Source organism: Drosophila subpulchrella, chromosome 3R (assembly GCF_014743375.2).
Source record: "Drosophila subpulchrella strain 33 F10 #4 breed RU33 chromosome 3R, RU_Dsub_v1.1 Primary Assembly, whole genome shotgun sequence".
Taxonomy (NCBI): domain Eukaryota; kingdom Metazoa; phylum Arthropoda; class Insecta; order Diptera; family Drosophilidae; genus Drosophila; species Drosophila subpulchrella.
Window position 1 is genome coordinate 8311767 of NC_050609.1, and position 20511 is coordinate 8332277.

The 20511-nt window shown below is 47.7% G+C and overlaps 4 protein-coding genes across 4 annotated transcripts; all 4 read right to left on the reverse strand.

The window, feature by feature from the left end:
- Window positions 1–3413: 3413 nt before the first annotated feature.
- Window positions 3414–4424, reverse strand: LOC119561848 (allergen Tab y 5.0101). The gene is made up of 3 exons (XM_037875330.1): window positions 4294–4424; window positions 3829–4229; window positions 3414–3763 (listed from the first exon to the last, which is right to left on the reverse strand). The coding sequence occupies exons 1-3, from the start codon at window positions 4417–4419 to the stop codon at window positions 3448–3450; spliced, it is 843 nt and encodes a 280-aa protein (XP_037731258.1). The 5' UTR covers window positions 4420–4424; the 3' UTR covers window positions 3414–3447.
- Window positions 4425–5080: 656 nt separating this feature from the next.
- On the reverse strand, window positions 5081–10504 carry LOC119556528 (indole-3-acetaldehyde oxidase). The gene is made up of 6 exons (XM_037868809.1): window positions 10260–10504; window positions 8608–9536; window positions 8251–8484; window positions 6176–7991; window positions 5497–6117; window positions 5081–5435 (listed from the first exon to the last, which is right to left on the reverse strand). The coding sequence occupies exons 1-6, from the start codon at window positions 10297–10299 to the stop codon at window positions 5254–5256; spliced, it is 3822 nt and encodes a 1273-aa protein (XP_037724737.1). The 5' UTR covers window positions 10300–10504; the 3' UTR covers window positions 5081–5253.
- A 685-nt stretch (window positions 10505–11189) lies between these two features.
- On the reverse strand, window positions 11190–15599 carry LOC119563344 (indole-3-acetaldehyde oxidase). The gene is made up of 6 exons (XM_037876691.1): window positions 15228–15599; window positions 14421–15155; window positions 14013–14246; window positions 13509–13953; window positions 12387–13421; window positions 11190–12319 (listed from the first exon to the last, which is right to left on the reverse strand). The coding sequence occupies exons 1-6, from the start codon at window positions 15438–15440 to the stop codon at window positions 11190–11192; spliced, it is 3792 nt and encodes a 1263-aa protein (XP_037732619.1). The 5' UTR covers window positions 15441–15599.
- Window positions 15600–15757: 158 nt separating this feature from the next.
- Window positions 15758–20469, reverse strand: LOC119563343 (indole-3-acetaldehyde oxidase-like). The gene is made up of 6 exons (XM_037876690.1): window positions 20202–20469; window positions 19409–20149; window positions 18657–18890; window positions 18153–18597; window positions 17044–18081; window positions 15758–16945 (listed from the first exon to the last, which is right to left on the reverse strand). Exons 1-6 carry the CDS (start codon window positions 20412–20414, stop codon window positions 15813–15815), a joined length of 3804 nt encoding a protein of 1267 aa, XP_037732618.1. The 5' UTR covers window positions 20415–20469; the 3' UTR covers window positions 15758–15812.
- Between the last annotated feature and the right edge of the window lie 42 nt (window positions 20470–20511).

Sequence of the window (20511 nt, forward strand, 5' to 3'; positions counted from 1 at the left end):
TATAGACTTTTGTCTTCCCCTTGACTTAAAGGAAAAAATGGCATTGCAACAAAGTATGACTTTATTTTAGGGATTAAATAGATCTTAAAAAGATATTAATACTTCATTTACGATTTTTAAATATTAGGTGTTTAAATTTGTTCTATCAATATCTAACAACTATTTCTCTTTTATCTTATTATGTATCTAAAATTGCTTTACTATCTGTTTCTTTAATCTGTGATTTGTAGGCAATAATACCATTATGGAGAAAGAAATAAAATATTTATTTTCTAAAAATTCAAGCTAAATCTTTCAATTCACTTTTGTGACTTTATCTAGGAACCTATATATAGCTCAATTTCATACAGGGTATATAAGCAAATGGCCACCAGATTGGTTTTATTTTGTGTGAGTTTTTACAGGATTTTTTTCTGGTGGGTCTGGGCACATTCTGCTATCATTGTCCTGCGGCAGTGCGTTTGGTTGGATATTCCTCTTTGCACATCCACAGATTGAGTTACGCCCGCTTGTCCTTTGCAACGGGCAGTCGGTGTCCTTGTCGTCGCCCATCAGTCGCACTCGTCCGAATCGGATTCTCGCCCTGGCCAAAGGATCCTGCGATGGCCGTGGCCGTGAACAGGACGTCAGCCACCTCCTTTGGGTGGCTGGCCATCACTGGGTTATTGAAAAATCGGATATTGCGTATTTTTTAATTATGAACGAAAAGACTGGATATTAAGTCCCATTTGGATTTAAATTTAATTAAACTTCACTTTGGCCATATTGCCTTTTTCTTGTTCTTTGAGGGATTGCCGAACGCAAAGCCACACACATTTCCACATTTTAAGCATTAAATAAACTTTAAAGTGATGGCAAGAAAAGGCAGGACTATCAGTCCACCTCTATCCAATCTGAATTCCTACTAATTCCCAGAACTTGTGCATACATGCAGAAATATTTTAACCCGCTCGAGCAGTGCAAAGTCCGTTGAACAAATAAACTTGAAAATACATATCATAAATGCATAGTTTTCGTTCTTTTTTCGGGGAGACGGCCAGACTTTGCTATTCATGTTTGGCCAGACGCTCGAAGGATCAGGGGTTGCGATGGGAAAGGGACCAAGGCACAATGGCAAGGACCAATGGCAAGGACAAGCTGCTCCTGATTCTGCTTCTTTGGCTGCCACTGCAGTGGCAAGCTCAAAATTTTAATGATATCAAATACATAGAAAGGCATACATGTGTGTATCCTGGGCACAATGCAGTCGGCATTAAGTGGAAAAGGATGCGGCAAAGGATACACTCACACATAGACTTAGCCAGACATGCATGCGTAGATTTTATGTATTTGGCTCACGATTTAAGCTGCCAAAGAAAAGGAGAAGGAGCCCGGGAAGACATCGCTGCGGCATGAAATCCGACAATGCGAGTGTGTCCTTCCTACCCACAGGATATGCGCCAAAATCAGCCCGGAACGATGTACTTAATTCCTAGCAGCAGCAGCGGCCTCTTTTTTCAGCACCGTTTTCTATTTAATAAACTGCATGCAGTTTTGCGCTTTCTCTCTCTCTGGGGAAAATGCAAATGAAACTGCAAGGATGAAGGAGCCACAGCTGCACCGCAGGAGTCTAGAGTCTAGACCTTGACGGCCACATCGCCGTCCTTGTCGGCGGTGTCGACTCCGATAAGCATACGCCCTGTGGGCGCGCCAGATATTATAATACGTGGCCATTATCCCGGCTCTGCCGGCGATAAATCACACCGGGACATCTTTGTGTGCCAGCAGCAGACGCAATACCATCGCAGACCACCAGCAGTCCAGCTACACAGAGGGAAAAATAAATGAACACATTACTTAAAATCCAATTCTAAAACATTTCACTTTATGTTTCATTAAGGGAAATCAAGTTCTCAGTAGTAATAATACTAAAAAAACAATATTATGTTCCTTAAAATTATTAATTTAAAATCTAATACAATTTGCAGAATCTTTCTCTTAGTGTCAGAACAAAACCCATTGAAAAGGTTGCCCTGGAAACTGGAGCAGTTGGAGTCCGCCGAGCAGACGGTTGCCTGGCCATATCTGAGTCGCTGCATCGCGGGCACGCTCATAAAATGTTGCGCCTGCTCACACCCCGGAATCAGATCCTACCATCTCCACCAAGACCCCCTGCCCTCCCCAGGGCCGACAAATTTGCTTAGAATTTGAAATGCAAGCCAGACAATGGTCGCAGACAGGCTGGGACAGACGCAATGAGGATGTGCCTGCTATGAAAAAGAAATAAAAGCTGCCCAGCTTCAACAGGAAGTGGAGAGGTGCAGGGATTGTTAGTCGGGATCTGCATTATTATTATTATTACAGTCGCAAGTTCAAGTTCATGGTTGACTCTGGGCATCTCTCGAAATGGAAACCATCATAATGGCGGATTGAGAGACTGCCGGATAAGAAAGGGGGGTAGCTAAAGAGACATTATTTGATAAGACAGCTGTGGTTAAGGGGCTTCTGTGGCTTCAAAATAGTTTTTAATGTGATAATCCTTTAAGATCTGCAAACTCTGTTTGCAAATATCCCTAAATTACCAGCACGTTTAAACCAGATTCTAAAAATTGATAAAAAATTGCTAAATTTTCTTGCATTTCCATGATTGCCCCTTTTGGGACAGCCAGTTCATCTTGTCACAATGCCAAAGTCATCGTTTCATGGGATCCACTATGCTGTCTCCTCTGTGAAACTTTTGAATAATTCCGTGGACATTCAGCAGCATGCTCCATTGGCGCCCCGCCCTGAATGCACTGATCCCTGTGCCCTATCCGCATCCACATCCGCATCCGTATCTGGACCTCGTACTCCCTCCAGTAAGTCGGGACCGTTTTATGGCCATGTCCGTGTCTGCTGTCTGCTCTCGTGGCCTTCAGACGCTCATAAACAAGCGACACAAGTTGGACACTGCCAGCGGAGCATCCGCGGATGAGAGCTGAATGGGATGGCGACTTGGGACGAGGGAGGAGTGAGCGGATCTAATGTGCTGGGCGTGGCTTTGCATTTATTCGTGTGTAAAATTTTAATTGAAATATATATTTAAGCAGGGAAGAGGCGACCGCGACAGCGACAGCGACGAATGTCTTTTGTATCTGTAGCTGTATCTGCAACTCCCAGATGCGGATGCGGATGCGCGTGTGCCTCGCTAATGTTTTCATTTGCATGCGAAGGACATCAGCCCGGAAGCGTGTTTATATGCAAATGTGTCCTGTGATTATCGAGGCTGCGCTGAAATGTCTGTTCCTGCTGCTCTTCCGCCCCCTTGATGGCCACGTCTGGGTGTTAACTATTTGTTTTTGTGCTCAGATTTTATGTTTGGGTATCCAGGGGCGTGTACGTTTGTCTGGCCATCAGCACTCTCAAAAAAATAGAGAAACAAAAACTAATTTTTGCTATGCGAATTTAAAAGTTTACTTAAAGCTTGGTCTATGTGGCAGGAACATAAGACTGTCGACCCTTGGATATGTCGAGGGGTAATTGGAATACCATTGCGTTGGGCAGGGGCTTATTATTATCGTAGTTCTCGCCAACGGCACATAGAGCTGAATAGTTAGGATCCAACCGCTTACAGGCACTTCCGGGTTTACTTGACATCCGGTAAATGGGACGTTCCACGAAAATATCTGTACTAAAGGCGCACACGAAGATGAAATTGTGGACGGAGTTCACGGTGAATCGCATTGCCGAGCAGCCCACGTGGGTGTTCCGATCTGTCATTAGAAGTAAAGCTTTTGCAGCTCCACTGGAATGGAATAGTCAATGATATGCAGGTAGATATAGTATTTCAGAACCTTAAAAAGGTAATACCTCCTATCCAAATTTATCGGCATATAGAGAGCCATTTTCATATTGATGTAGTCCGCATATTTGGTCCAATCCTGGATGGTCCTCAACATCAGCTCGAGATCCTCGTAGTCGTTCAAGCTACCCAGGTAGTAGGTGGATCCTTGGTTGGTGCCTACATAGTAGAACTCCGGTGAGCTCAGGCAAAACTTGTGTGCAGAGCACGTGATGACCGCCATTCGGGCTAAGTCCTCAAGGTCCGTAGAGTAACTCAATCGGGACATTCGTGCAGCCCCTCCTTTGAGATACTTCTGCCTTCCACCGGCCGTATAGTTGCGAAACTCATTGAAGGCATTTAGTAAAGCATTTCGGTACCTCGACATGGAAAGGGTCCTGGCATTCGGCGGACACATGACACTGTATTTCTGATGGGATGTAATTTTATCTTGAAGGATCTCCTGTTTACAAAGATTAGTCTTTTTTACTTACAGATGGATTGTTGCAGGCTAAGTTATTGGTTCCGCAGTAGGGCAGTTCGCAAAAGTCGATAAACTCGCCCCATCCAAAGTGAAACCATTTGAGCAGCATTACGAGTTTCAACCAATTTAGCTCCATTTCTGTTCAAAGACTGTGAGTTCTATTGAGAGAAGTACGCTTATTTATTAGACGCACAGCAAAATTTTTTTACAAGAATATCGTTTTCTTCTGGGAAAAAAAAACTGACAAAGCTGATATACAATGCACAGGTAGCATATGTTGCCAACCATAATTTCAAGAGAAACCCCAGATACCAGAGTCAAGTTTTCTATTTAAGTATATATACTTGTAATTAGAAAATATGGGTATATCATTTCATATCAACCCCTGAGACCTTCAACTGCTTCGATTAAAGCTAGCACAGCCTTTGTGGAGTGTGTCAATCGAACAATCTAGTTAGGGCTGTGCTCATTAAGTTCACAGCAGTTGGTGATATTTGAAAAATCCATTAGAGTCGCCTGTCCTTCTGCCGCAACCGCAAGGCAACTCCTGTCCCGATCCGCCCCCACTTTCCGCCACTTAACGCTCCGCGTGGCATAAAATTTCTATACAACAATTTATGTTAAAATTAATGAAGAGCTGAGATGGTAGTCGCGGGGTGTGTCCCCGGGTGTTGAGGTGTTAAGCATTAAAAAGAGCCCAGGTCCCGGAAAAATGTAAATTCCGAGTGCCTGAAGCTCTGGACAGGGGCTTCTGTTGACCCAGGCCGTCGACTGGCCAGCAATGAATGTCATTTGGATTAAACGTTGGATAAGTTTTTAATTTATTGCGCACACAACACAATGTCGGCTAGTCTAGGGTTTAGAGTCCAGGTTAAGTGGGGGTGTAAGTGCAGGTTATCTGGGCGTGCTTATCGGAGCGTTCCCATCGCGGCCACGTGCCGTGTCCCACGGTCAGGAACTGGATTTCCTCTTAGTTCAGCTTGAACTGGCTGGGCTCGGTGCCCGCGTGGAGGACCAGGTGCTCGGGGGTCATCGGGGCGGTGAGGGTCACCCAGGACTTTGGAACACCAGCGTCATCGCGAGCTGATTGCAGAGCCTGCTGCAGGGCAAAGGCCACGGCGATGGACAGACAGATGGCAGGTTCTCCAGTGGCTAGAACAGGGAAAGGATTCTCAGTTAGTTATAATATTTCACCCAGGTTATACAAACTCACCCTTAGACCTCATGAAGCCCGCCTTATTGGGACTCTTGGGCAGCAGTTCAATGCGCAGATCCGTGGGTATATCCTTTGCTCCTGGTGGCTTATACGTCCATGTGCGGTTCGTGAGGCATTCGCCTGTTTGAGGATCCACAACTACCTGTTCGCTGGTCCAGTAACCCAATCCCATCATGAAAGCCCCTTCGATCTGGCCAATGTCCACATTGGGGTTCAGACTCTCGCCGGTGTCCTCCAGGATGTCCACTCGACCCACAATGTAGTTGCCAGTCAGGACATCCAACTCCACTTCGGTGAGACAGAGACCACACACGGAGTAGGGATCCATATCGCCCTGCTTGCACTGATCGCTGGCTATAAGGTTGATCTTCCTGTTATATGCCTCCTTGATGAGGTCCTGCCAATTCTGGGGCTTTAGCTCCTCCTTCAAAGGTTCCAATCGCTGATTGAGGGTCTCGCAGGCCTTGCGAACCGCAAAGCAGAGGGTTTCACTGCCCACAGCTCCTCCGGTGACCATGGAGTTGGCTCCATTGATGGTATCGCTGGCCTCGATGCGCACTTGCTCCATAGGAATGCCTAAAGTGTGGCCCACCACCTGCGAGATCTTGGTGTTCATGCCTGGGGATAGTATATAGATTTAGATTAGCTCTAGGGATAAGTGACCAAACCCTCTCACCTTGTCCCATTTCAATGCCTCCGTGGGAGACCACCACGGTTCCATCACTGTGGTAAATAGCCACGGTGGCGGGGAACTGGCCAAAGTATCCAATCTGGTACTCCATGATGCACAGACCCAATCCTCGCTTGTGCCAGCGGTTCTCTTTGTTGTGAGCAATCACCGCCGCCCTGCGTTCCTTGTACTTGGTGCTCTCCAGGAATCTGGGCATCATTTCACCCATCTTGTGGGCGGGCAACATATTGGCATAACGCACATCCACAGGATCTAGTCCGGTCTCGAAGGCAATGTGCTCGATCATGTTCTCTATCATGGCAATGCCCTCCACGGAACCAGGAGCACGGCAAGGGGTGTTCGATGGTGAGTCCGTGTAGACCAGGAAGCCATCCAGCTTGTAGTTATCACTGAACTCGTAGCAATTCTTGGAAAGCATTACAGTGTGGCCAATGGGTGATTCATTAGACAGATAACCTGCATCCTCGTAGAATCTGCTCACGATGCCGGAGATCTTACCGGATTTCTGGACAAAGAAGTCGTAGTCGCAGTGGAAGGCCCATCGCTTTCCCAGAGTGGTCATGATGGATTCCAGGGACTGGACGAATCTAATGGGTCGGTTTAGCTTGTGGGCAGCCACGGCAGCGGCTGCAGCGGCCAAGTTGCCCCTAGTCGCCTTGCCACCATATCCTCCTCCAATGCGACGCGTCTTCACCTGCACCTCGTTGCTCTTGACATTCAGGACATTGGCGATGATATCCTGGGTGAGGTCCATCCACTGGGTGGCCGCGTAGACCTGCAACCCGCCCTCGAAGGGCAGAACCACTGTGGTCTGGGGTTCCATGTAATAATGGTACTGCAGACCCATGTCCAACTGACCGGAGGAGCTCACATCAAAGGGTTCCTCTAGCTCCAGGACATCGATGGTGGACTTGACCTTCTGTTCCAATCTCTTGTTATTGCCAGCTTCAGATCCAATCTTGTCCAGCACATGCTTCAAGCTGGGCAGCAGCTCTTCTGCTTCGCCCTCGTAGCTCAGCTTTACCAACTCTGCAGCCCGATTGGCCAGGGAGTTGGAGTTGGCCAGGATCAGGCCCACGGGCTGGCCAAAGAACTTAATCTCCCCGGTGGCGAATAGTTCCTCTTCCTGCGCAAAGAAAAAATCATCCCGGAGCTTGGGCCCAATGTAGTTAGGTCCCGGAATGTCCTTGGCATCCAGGAAGGCCACCACTCCGGGCAGATCCAGAGCTGGCTGGGGATCCACTTTGGTCACCTTGGCGCCCACCTTCTTGGCGGTCACAAACGCCGCCCACAGCTGATTGTGCTGGGTGGGCAAGTCGTTGGCGTAGGTGGCTTCGCCGGAGCACTGGATCAGACCCTCGTGCTTCTCCGTGGCCTTGGTCACCGGATAGTGCTCCTGGAAAGTCTCGAAGCTCTGCTGACCACTAGACACGGGCCTTTTGAGGAGAGAACCTCCTGTCACGAATCGACTGGCCAATCCCTGCTTCCTCTCAGCTGCTGTTTTCAAGAGGAACTTGTAGAAGAGACCACAGGCCAACTTGCGACGATAGGCTGGAGAAGCATCCGGAAGGATAGCATCGGGTTGGAGCAGGGTGGAGAGTTGTCCAAAGGCTTTCTCAACCAATCCATTCTCAAAAAGATTCTTTCCCTGGATCAACTGCTCAGTCGCCGTGGCATGTACGAATTCCGGATGGATTCCACCGAAGCAAATGCGGGATGACTTCACCTTGGAGTCTCCAGAAAACTCGACGAGGAAGGCAGCATTTACATACGCATGGGCATTCTGAGCACGGGGCATAATCTTTTGACAAAAAAAAAATTATAATTAATTTTGGATTAATAAGATATTTATCTAAGAAAACTAAAATAATAGCTATCTTATCAGTTTTGAGAGTAACAAGAAAGTGTTGTAAATTACTTCGTATATAATATTCTGCATTAAGGAGTATTTACAAGCAATTAAGAATGTCTGGTTGATAATATACCTCACAAGTGCATTACTATTGATAAGAAATAATATCGTTTTGCGTTACACATTATAAACTTTGCTGAATACTAACCTTGTAAGAGTCAAAGGCAAATCGCTCCTTGGAATAAGCGGATAGCACCACGCCCCGTACAATCTTTCCCTCCATGGAACCAGCAAGATAGCTGGCCAGGCTCACAGTCTCCTGCTTGTCCACCGCCTTCTGGACAATCACACGGGCATCGAGGGCCTCCAGGACGATGAACACATCCGAGGGGAACTCCGGGTGGGCATGCTTGATGGCCAGGTTGCCCGCCAAGGTGCCGGCCTGGGTTAATGCGAAATGGGTTGATAAGCAACAGGTACTCAAGGTGTTTTTTCCAAAGGGTGATATTTTGATTAGATAAGAGTGGAGGGCTTACAAATGATAAGACACTCCAATTTGACTTACATTCCGCACTGGAACATTGGCGATCCAATCGAGATGTTGCCACACTTGGGACAGGTACTCGAAACCTTTGGTCTTTTCCAACTGGCGGCACAGCTCCATGGTTTCGCTGAGGCTCAGGTTGCCTCCAAGGGTTAGGGAGGACTTATCCGAACTCAGCTGGTGACCCTTGAGCTCCGCCAGGCCGGACACATCGATGAATGCCTTGATGTCCGGACTACGTCTGTAGACTCCGTGGGCTGTATTGCCAGCCACTAACATATAAGGAAGCTTCTCCTTGACTGCTCCCTGCAGGGCGGCAAAAAGATCTCCCAGACTCTCTGGCCAACTCCAGCGACTGCCATCCGGATACAGTTGACTTCCCCTGGGCTGCTGCTTCTTGCAACTTCCGGAGCAGGTTTGACCCGTCTTGGGGCACTGCTTGGTGCTCAGATCCTCAATGTCAATGCACTCAGCCGGAACCTGGATGTTACTGTCCACCGCAAAGGACTTCATGGCATCCAGGATGGGGCGATAGCCAGTGCAGCGACAGATGTTGCCTCCGAAGGAGTTCTCCACCTCCGCCATGGTCACCTTGCCGCCCTTGGACTTTAGTAACCCGTACATGTTCATCACGATTCCCGGCGAGCAGTAGCCGCACTGGGTGCCGTTCATCTTGGCCAGTCGCTGCTGGATGGCATGGTAGCCGGTCCGCTTGTTGCCCAATCCCTCCGAAGTGGTCACCTCCAAGCCTAAGCAGGTGTTCAGCAGCGTGAGGCACGAGTTGACCGCCCAGGTGCGCGGCTCCCCGGTCTCCGGATGCAGTCCGCTCAGGGTGCAGACGCAGACGCCGCATCCGCCCTCCTGGCACATGAACTTTGTGCCCGTCAAGCCGGCGTGCTCCCGGATGAAGGTGTTCAGCGAGATATCCGCCGGTAGAGCAGCCAGATTAACTGGGTGGGGTGGTAAAAACGATGCAATCAGTAGATATACAGTCGATGTGTTATCTTATCAGGCAGTTTAAACCGTCACAACTTGTCAAAAAAATGTTTGTTAATATCTACTGGTCAAAAGCAAATGACTTCTGTCTTTTAATGTGCATTCTATCAATATATTGTTTTCATAATTTTACTTCTTGCTGAGATAAACATTTTAAATGCTAAAAAACCAAGTACGGAATTTAATACCGTTCAGTTAATTAATTGTAATGGTTACTCAAATGTTGTAAAAGGTTTAACTTACAAAATTCTACGTCGTTTGGAATTAATTTTCAGGTATTCAGGCCCTTTCTCAGGTATATGAGTCCAAAGTCCATTTTTTAAACCCAATTCCATTTCCGTCAACTAGTTTTCATAGTTCTGATAGAGCATCAAACAACTAACTTAACTAAGTTGATGAGAAAACTGTGATGCAATTATTGTATTATCATTATAACAGTCGTTTAAAAAAATTATGTTGGAACACCATGACATTCACTTTCTTACTAGCAAAAGAAGACCTTATTCTCAAGGTCATAACACTGTAATTAATTTTCCCAAAACAAACTTAGCCACCTAACGTCTAAGTAGCAGGTATTTCGTAGTCGAATTAGCGTTCTCTGAAATCTAGAATCTTACAGATGACAGCCCATCCCCATCAATCTAGTGGCAATTAACTGCCCACACACGCATACACACCTTCGTGGCTGGTGCCGTTGATTGTAATTCTTCCAGCCATTATCTGTGCCTTATATAAGAACTCGAATCACTTAAAAGCCGTCGGTAATATTGTTGTGAAATTACTTGCAGCCTTTTTAGCCTTCAATTGACGCCAGTGTTTCAAAAAATATTGTGTGGAAGGCGGTTCTGGAAACTATGTTTGTTATTTCACCATATGAGGCAACGGGTATACTTGTCCGTTTCGAGCGATTTCGTCGCCAATCTCCGAGCGACTGTGGGACTGTGGGCCTTCAGGAGCCCCATATATATTTGTTCCCCGGGTCCCAAAAGAGATTCTCGCGTGCCCAAGTTCAAGTTCACCCTCTCCCGCTCTTAACTACCATGTTCTCCATTCCGCTCGCCATTCGGCATTAGATCATAATAGAACAGCACTATGAAACGCTATCTGACGCCCGGTCTTAATTACTCTCCCTCTCTCGGATCGGAGAGCTTTATCAGTAAACGTTTTGTTTAGACGATTTTGTTTTGCTCAGTTTTCTAAACAAAATAAAGTCTGATGTTATGGTTCGGAATGAAGGGAGTGGGAGTAACTGAAATGGAAAGACTCGGAAGCTTTCTGCAAACACACAAACATACCTATCCATGAAGGTTATAGTTTCTTTGAAAAGTAGTAGTTTCTATGGAACATTCTGTGAACATCGAACTAAAGAGTATTGTACAACACAATTAATGAGTGGCCCTATATAGTATAGAAGAAAAGACGAAATTGTAACCTTTTTTTAATAGGTATACTTTATTAGAATGAAGTATCGGGAATAGGATATAGTGCATATACAAAAAGAAACCAAACGATTAAAAATGAAATACAAGAGCTCATTGCACCAAATATATGTAGTTAATCAAAAGCATACAAAACCAACCCGAAGTGAACGGGAATATATCCAATCATTACAAAGCGAATGCTTCGACCTGGCTTCCGGAGTTCAGGACAACCGTCTCCGGAGTCGTTGGTGCCCCCAAGCGCACCCACTCCCTGGGAAGTCCCGCATCCTTCCTGGCCGACTGGATGGCGTGCTGCATGGCGAAGAGAACTCCGACAGCCAGGCACAAAGCAGGTTCTCCGGTGGCCTTGGATCGCATGAAGCCCACGGGATTCGGACTCTTCTGCAGCAGCTCGATGCGAAAGTCGATCGGGATGTCCTTGGCCCCAGGTGGATGATAGTTCCAGGTGCGGTTCGTCAGGATCCGACCTGTCTGGCGGTCGTACTGCAGCTGCTCGGTGAGATAGTAGCCCAGGCCCATCACGAAGGCGCCCTCCACTTGACCCACATCGATGTGTGGACTCAGGCTCTCCCCGGCATCCTCCAGGATGTCCACCCGGCGGATCAGATGGTTGCCCGTCAGAATGTCGAGCTCCAGTTCGGTAAGGCTCAATCCGTAGATGTTGTAGTTGGGTATGTCACCCAACTTGTACGATTCCGTGGCGATGAGGAAGACGGACTGCAAGTAGGCCGCCTGGAGCACCTGCACCCAGGTGGCCCGAGGACCTAATCTCTCCTTCACCGGAGCCAGTCGCTGGTTCAGAGTGTCGCAAGCTTTCTTTACCGCTAATCCGATCATCTCGCTGGTCATCGAGTTGGCCGTCAGCATGGCGTTGGCTCCACTGACCGTGTTGCTGGCCTCCACCCTCACCTGATCGAGGGGAACCCCGAGAACGAGGGCAGCCACCTGGGCCGCCTTGGTATTTACTCCCTGACCAATCTCAATTCCACCATGTGAGATCACCACCGATCCGTCTTCATGGTAAATGGCTACTGTGGCTGGATAATTAAATGCGATGGTGGTGTTCAGGTTAAAATTCATTAGGGCCAATCCTAGACCTCGTTTACGCCATCGGTTTTGGGCGTTAAATTTATCGACTTCCTCTCGTCTTTTTCTGTACTCTGTGGACTGCAGAAACTTTGGCAGCAGATGTACCATTTTACTTTCCGGGTGGAGGTTAACTAGACGAACATCTGCGGGATCCAGCTCGCAGGTTAAAGCTATATGCTCCATGACTGTCTCCGTCATAGCAATGCCTGTGTATAAGTTATATGATTTTGAAAGTGGGAATATAATTTTCTGAATAGTTCGATTTAGTCGTACCCTCTGCTGTTCCAGGAGCTCGACACCAAGTGGAGCTGGGGGCGTCTGTTAGGATGGCACTGCCCTTCGCCTTGAGGTTCGAGTCATTCAGGTTGTACACGTTTTTGAGGGTTGGCAGGGTCAAAAAGTCTACGACATTTTCATTAAGACTGCAGCCAGCATCCTGATAATAGTTGTTGGTCAACATGATGATGGATCCATTAGCCCGCGCTCGGAACTCGTAATCCGATCGGCAAGCCCATCGTTTGCCAATAGTTTCCATCATGGACTCGATGGTCTGCACAAATCTAGTTGGGCGCTTCAATTTGAAGGCCACCAGGGCAGCGGCACATGCCACAAAGTTGCACCTCGTTTCCTTGACACCATAGGCTCCTCCAACTCTTCTCACTTGGAGCTGAATGGAGTTCGCACTCACACGAAGCACTTGGGCAATGGCTCCCTGGGTGCCATCCATCCATTGGGTAGCAGAATACACCTGAAGGATATCATCCAACGGCACCACTATCGTCGTTTGGGGTTCCATGGTGAAGTGATACTGAGATCCCATTTCAATGACGCCCTTTCCTTGAACATCACCCGGCGCAAGAGGTATTTCTAGAGGTTCTAGGTCCACCTTCTTCGAGCTCAAGATACGATCGGTTTGGTTTTCGGCCAGCACTTGGTTCATACTTGTGTAGATCCTTCGCTGATCCCTGGCATATGTGACCACCACTAAGGTGGCAGCATAGACAGCTGCATCGTGGGTGAGGGCAGCAATCACTCCCAAGGGCTGATCATAATACTTGATTCGCCCAGCTGCGAATAATTCCTCGGCTTCGGGATTCAGTTGATTCAACGTGACAAAGTTGTTTACTCCTGGAATATCCTTGGCGGAATAGAAGGCCACCACACCTTTGTACTGAAGGGCAGCAGAAGGATCGATTTGCTCGATGGTGGCCCCAACTCGCTTTGCGGTCACAAGGGCGCAGTGCACTGAATTTGAGGTAGTCAGCAGATCGTTCATATAAGTGGCCTCTCCAGAACATTGGATGAGACCTTGAAAACACAGAAAATAGAAAAATGATAAGAAAATAAAATGGAATAAATGGTATCACATAATTATTTAGACCTTGCAAGGCTTACCTTCTAACTTCTGGACTGGTTGAGTGACTGGATAGTTTTTCTTGATGGTCTCAAAGGATTGGCTGCCAGAAGAAAGTGGTCTCTCTAGCAGCAATCCTCCTGTACGATACCTTTCTTGAACCCGCTCCTTGGGTGCGGTGGCCAGCAGGAACTTGTATAGCAAGGAGCAGGCCAGGATTCGACGATATTCCGGAGAGGCTTCCGGTGGCCGTTCCTCGGGTTGAAGACTAGTTGGAAGTTGTTGAAAGATCTGCGCAACTGTGGTGGGATCGTATAGATCTTTGCCAGGGAGAAGGTTCTCCAGTTCCTCAGCGTGCACAAAATCTGGTGAGATATTTCCGAAACAAATGCGAGCCGAGCGCACAATTCTTCGCTGAATGTTCTCCCATTCGATAAGAAACCCCGAATTTACATATGCATGAACATTCTGCGCTCTCGGCAAAATCTATTAAATTGCTAAAAAATTATTTTGTTGGAACTACGTAGTGCTAGAAAATACTTCACCTTGTGCGATCCGAACAGGTATTTGTCCTTAGGATAGGCTTTCAAAATAAAGCCACCCAGAACCAGTTTGGGAGTGGTGTCGCTGACATAAGACGATAGACTCATAACCTTGTTGCTACTGGGATTATCGTAGACCAGGACATCTACATCCAAAGCCTCGAATGTGATGAAGACGTCGGAAGGAAATTCAGGGTGCTCCTTTTTGATTGTAATATTGCCTGCCAAAGTGCCGTTCTGTCGAAACAATAAAAAATATCTTAAAGATTATTTTTAGAGTATAAGCTACTTAAACTGATTTATTATACTGTAAAATTGTATTGATAACTTTGAACTAGACAATTTAACATGGCTACGCATTTAGTTACATTTTCAAACAAATTGAATTTAGCTTAGAAGAGCTCTACTTACATTGCGCACAGGCACATTGGCAATCAGGTTGAAGTGCTGCCACAACTGTTCACAATACTCGAATCCGGGCCTCTTGGCGGCAAGTAGGAACACCTGCATGGCATCCGTGAGAGTAACGTTTCCGCCCAGGAGCAGGTGATCCGCCTCGATGCTGTACTGCCTCAGCTCGGGCACCATGTTCACGTCGATAAAGTGTCGGATGTCCCTGGGTCTCCGGTATACTCCATGGGCGGTGTTCCCTGCCACCAGAATATAGGGTTCTCCATTCTTCACCTGACCAAGGGCCGAGAAGAGCTCCGCCAGCGACTTGGGCCAATACCAGGAGCTTCCTCCTTGATCCCTTTGAGGAGGTCTCGAGCAGCTGCCCTTGCAGGATTGACCAGTTCGCGGGCAGAGCAGCTCGAAGGAGTCCTCAATGTCCACGCACTCCGGGGGAACCTCTATGGTGCTGTCCACCGCGAAGGACTTCATGGCATCCAGGATGGGTCGGTAGCCAGTGCAGCGGCAAAGGTTTCCCCCGAAGGCATCCTCCACCTGCGACATGCTCACCTGACCGCGATGCTGCTCCAGCAATCCGTACATGTTCATCACAAATCCAGGTGAACAATAGCCACACTGAGATCCATTCAGCTGGGCAAGACGCTTTTGGATTGGATGATAGCCGCTCACTCGGTTACCGAGTCCCTCATCAGTAAATATGTCTGCTTGATCACATGTATTGAGCAGCGTCAGACACTGAAACAAATAGAATAAATTAATATTTTTTCGCACAGGTTTTTTTAATATTGCGTTGAGAAAGTCACATACCGAGTTGGCTGCCCGGGACTGGACCTCCTGGGTGACTGGATGGCGCCTGCGGATGACGCAGACACAGGAGCCACATCCACCCTCCAGGCACATAAGCTTGGTGGCCGTCAGATGCAGGTGCTCCCGGAGGAAGGAGTTGAGGGTGGTATCCGGGGCATAGTCCGCCGCCTGAACCTCATAGGGGAATCCGTTCACGTTGAATTTGATGCTCATCACTGCAGAGTCGTATGGCGAATGGAGTGCTCTTTTGGTAAGGCGTTTCTATTTCAAAGCACTGCTAAAACCTGATTACGCGATAATTTGGCTAAACGAGTTCGAGCGGATTTATGCCATCAAAGCGAACACTGTGCGAAATCTTGCAACTTGGAAATTGCATTTTAGTAAGGTTAAAGGTAATGTTATAAAGAATCACAATTTGAATACCGATTTTCCACTTATTCAGTTATCTTAAGAGCATTATAAATATTTTAAATTGTAGTTCCATGACGTAAAAAAGATTATATTAATTGAAATAAAATGTAGTAGTCCCATTGGGTATAATACAGAAAAATATTCCAAACTAAAGCAAAATCATTATCAACCATATTATTTTAAAACGAATGTTTCCACCTGGCTTCCGGAGTTCAGGACAACCGTCTCCGGAGTCGTTGGTGCCCCCAAGCGCACCCACTCCCTGGGAAGTCCCGCATCCTTCCTGGCCGACTGGATGGCGTGCTGCATGGCGAAGAGAACTCCGACAGCCAGGCACAAAGCAGGCTCTCCGGTGGCCTTGGATCGCATGAAGCCCACGGGATTCGGACTCTTCTGCAGCAGCTCGATGCGAAAGTCGATCGGGATGTCCTTGGCTCCAGGTGGATGATAGTTCCAGGTGCGGTTCGTCAGGATCCGACCTGTCTGGCGGTCATACTGCAGCTGCTCGGTGAGATAGTAGCCCAGGCCCATCACAAAGGCGCCCTCCACTTGACCCACATCGATGTGTGGACTCAGGCTCTCCCCGGCATCCTCCAGGATGTCCACCCGGCGGATCAGATGGTTGCCCGTCAGAATGTCGAGCTCCAGTTCGGTAAGGCTCAATCCGTAGATGTTGTAGTTGGGTATGTCACCCAACTTGTACGATTCCGTGGCGATGAGGAAGACGGATTGCAAGTAGGCCGCCTGGAGCACCTGCACCCAGATGGCCCGAGGACCTAATCTCTCCTTCACCGGAGCCAGTCGCTGGTTCAGAGTGTCGCAGGCCTTCTTTACCGCTAATCCGATCATCTCGCTGGTCATCGAGTTGGCCGTCAGCATGGCGTTGGCTCCACTGACAGTGTTGCTGGCCTCCACCCTCACCTGATCCAGGGGAACCCCGAGAACGAGGGCAGCCACCTGGGCCGCCTTGGTGTTTACTCCCTGACCAATCTCAATGCCACCATGTGAGATCACCACCGATCCGTCTTCATGGTAGATGGCCACCGTGACGGGATAGTTGAAAGCCACAGTAGTGTTTAGCGGGAAACTCATTAGAGCCAATCCCAAACCTCTTTTGCGCCATCGATTTTGCATATTGAATACATTAATCTGTTCCCGCCGTTTACGGTACTCCGTGGAGGCCAGGAACTTTGGTAACAACTGCACCATTTTGTTTCCCGGCTGAAGATTAACCAAGCGTACGTCGGCAGGATCTAGTTGGAGGGTGAAGGCAATATGCTCCAAGGCGGTTTCCGTCATGGCAATTCCTGTAAATGGAAAAATTAGCCGTTAAAAACTGTGTTTTGTTTATATTAAAATTACTAAACATATACCAGTACTTATTATTAAAATGTTTTTAGCTTACCCTCAGCGGAACCAGGAGCTCGACACCAAGTGGAACTGGGTGCATCTGTTCTGATGGCGCTGCCTTGTGCCTTGTAGTTTGAGTCCGTCAGGTTGTAAACATTTCTCAGGATTGGCAGCGTCAGAAAGTCCACGACGTTCTCGTTCAGGTTACATCCAGCATCCTCGTAGTAATTGTTGGTTAACATGATGATCGCTCCATTCGCCCTCGCTCGGAACTCGTAATCCGATCGGCAAGCCCATCTTTTGCCAAGGGTCTCCATCATAGATTCGATGGTCTGCACAAACCGGGCAGGTCTTCTCAGCTTGGAAGCCACCAGGGCGGTTGCGCAGGCCACCAAATTGCATCTGGTGACCTTGGCGCCATAGGCTCCACCCACTCTTCTAACTTGGAGCTGAATGGAGTTGACACTGACGCGCAGCATGTGGGCAATGGCTCCCTGGGTGGCATCCATCCACTGGGTGGCACAGTATACCTGCAGGATGTTGTCTAAGGGAACCACGATCGTTGTTTGTGGCTCCATGGTAAAGTGGTATTGTGATTCCAGTTCCAGGATCCCTCTGCCAAGGACATCGCCTGGTGCAAGAGGAGGCAACTTTGGAGGTTCCACCAGATCCTTTTTTAGACATACAATCCGATCGGTTTGCGCTTCCGCCAGAACTTGATTCATGGTCGTGTAGATCTTCTGCTGATCCCTGGCATATGTGACCACCACCAAAGTGGCAGCATAGACAGCTGAATCATGGGTTAAGGCCGCAATCACTCCCAATGGCTGATCATAGTACTTGACACGCCCAGCTGCGAAGACCTCGTCCACCTCTGGGGTAAATTGATCCACTACGACAAAGTTGTTGGAGCCCGGAATATCCTTGGCGGAGTAGAAAGCCACCACTCCCTTGCACTGAAGAGCGGCAGTAGGATCGATCTGCTCGATGGTGGCCCCAACTCGCTTTGCAGTCACAAAGGCACAGTGCACTGCATTCGAGGTGGTCAGCAGATCGTTCATATAAGTGGCCTCCCCAGAACATTGGATGAGACCTAGAAAACACAGAAAACAGAAAAAAGGAATAAATGGAATAAAATAATTATTAAGACCTTGTAAGGCTCACCTTCTAACTTCTGGACTGGTTGAGTGACTGGATAGTTCTTCTTGTTGGTCTCAAAGGACTGGCTGCCCGAAGAAAGGGGTCTCTCCAATAGCAAACCTCCGGTGCGATATCTATCTCGAACCCGCTCCTTGGGTGCGGTGGCCAGCAGGAACTTGTAGAGCAAGGAGCAGGCAAGGATCTGTCTATACTCCGGAGAGGCTTCTGGCGGCCGTTCCTCGGGTTGGAGGCTACCTGGAAGTTGTTGAAAGATCTGTGAAACTGTGGCGGGATCATAGAGATCCCTTCCCGGTAGCAGTAGCTCCACTTGATCATCGTGTATGTAATCTGGCCGAATATTTCCAAAACAAATTCGAGCAGAGGCCACAATCCGGCGCTGTAAGTCCTGCCATTCGATAAGGAATCCAGCATTCACATAGGCATGAACATTTTGAGCTCTTGGCAAGATCTGTTATATGCAAAAGAAATTCTTAAAATATTTTATTATTTGAGGAATAGTTTATCCACCTTGTAAGATCTGAATAGATATCTGTCCTTTGGATAGGCCTTCAGGATAAATCCACCTAGCACCAGCTTAGAGGTTGTATCGCTGAGATACGACAGCAGGCTCATCACCCTTTGGCAACTGGGATTGTCGTAAACCAGGACATGAACATCCAAAGCCTCAAACGTGATGAACACATCGGAGGGAAATTCAAAATGCTGCTTCTTGATGCTGATGTTTCCTGCCAGAGTGCCATTCTGTTAAAATATAGAAAATTACTTATTGGTCTTTCCAATGACTGTAAATCGAAACATTGACTAAAACTGTAAAAGTAAGTTCTGTACATATGTTACTATATCCTTTTTAAAATAAAATGTCAACATTTATAACTTATCAAAACTTGAACATTTTTTTCTCAGTGCTTACAGCTACTTAAATTGATTTACTATCTTTGTTGTGAAAGTAAAATGAGTTTTTAAGCTAAAATGTTCTCTAAGCTAAAGAGTTGCTTGGTTTTGTCAAGAAAATGGAGAATGCAGAGAAAAAATACTTTTAGACCAAAAACTAAATTAATTGTCTTAAGTATCATATGAAGGAACCTTTTGTTTATAATAATAAAATATTTAAATATTTTAAAAAAAATTCAAAATAATTTGTAAGGATACATCTAAATAGGAAGAGCATCCAAATGCCAAGACTACTTAAACTTTCGCTAATCTTCGTCTATCTCAAGCGCCAAAACGAGTTTTGTGGATTTATGGAGTGCTCTACTCACATTTCGGACCGGCACATTGGCAATCAGGTTGAAGTGCTGCCACAACTGGGCACAATACTCGAATCCGGGCCTCTTGGCGGCCAGTAGGAACACCTGCATGGCATCCGTGAGAGTAACGTTTCCACCCAGGAACAGGTGATCCGCCTCGATGCTGTACTGTCTCAACTCCGGCACCAAGTTCACGTCGATAAAGTGTCGGATGTCCCTGGGTCTCCGGTAAACTCCATGGGCAGTGTTCCCTGCCACCAGCATATAGGGTTCTCCGTTTTTTACCTGGCCAAGGGCCGAAAAGAGCTCCGCCAGCGATTTGGGCCAGTACCAGGTGCTGCCTCCTTCATCTTGATCCCTTTGAGGAGGTCTCGAGCAGCTGCCCTTGCAGGACTGACCAGTTCGCGGGCAGAGGAACTCGAAGGAGTCCTCAATGTCCACGCACTCCGGGGGAACCTCTATGGTGCTGTCCACCGCGAAGGACTTCATGGCATCCAGGATGGGTCGATAGCCAGTGCAGCGGCAAAGGTTTCCCCCGAAGGCATCCTCCACCTGCGACATGCTCACCTGACCGCGATGCTGCTCCAGCAATCCGTACATGTTCATCACAAATCCAGGTGAACAGTAGCCACACTGGGTGCCATTCATCTGAGCCAGGCGCTTCTGAATCGGATGGTAGCCACTCAGCTGGTTGCCCAGTCCTTCATCAGTCATGATCTCCACATCGTCACAGGTGTTCAGGAGCGTCAGGCACTGGGTACATATTTTTAATTCTTAAGATTTTCTTTGGAGAAAGTCTTCTTACTGAGTTTGCTGCCCGGGATTGGACTTCCTGGGTGACTGGATGGCGCCTGCGGATGACGCAGACGCAGGAGCCACATCCACCCTCCAGGCACATGAACTTGGTGGCCGTCAGATGCAGATGCTCCCGGAGGAAGGAGTTGAGGGTGGTATCCGGGGCATAGTCCGCCGCCTGCACCTCATAGGGGAATCCATTCACATTGAACTTGATGCTCATCGCTGCAGAGTCGTCGGTTGAATGAATGGCTTTTCTGGCCAAGCGTTTCTATTTCAAAGCGCTGCTGAAACTGGATTACTCGTTAATAATGATAAAC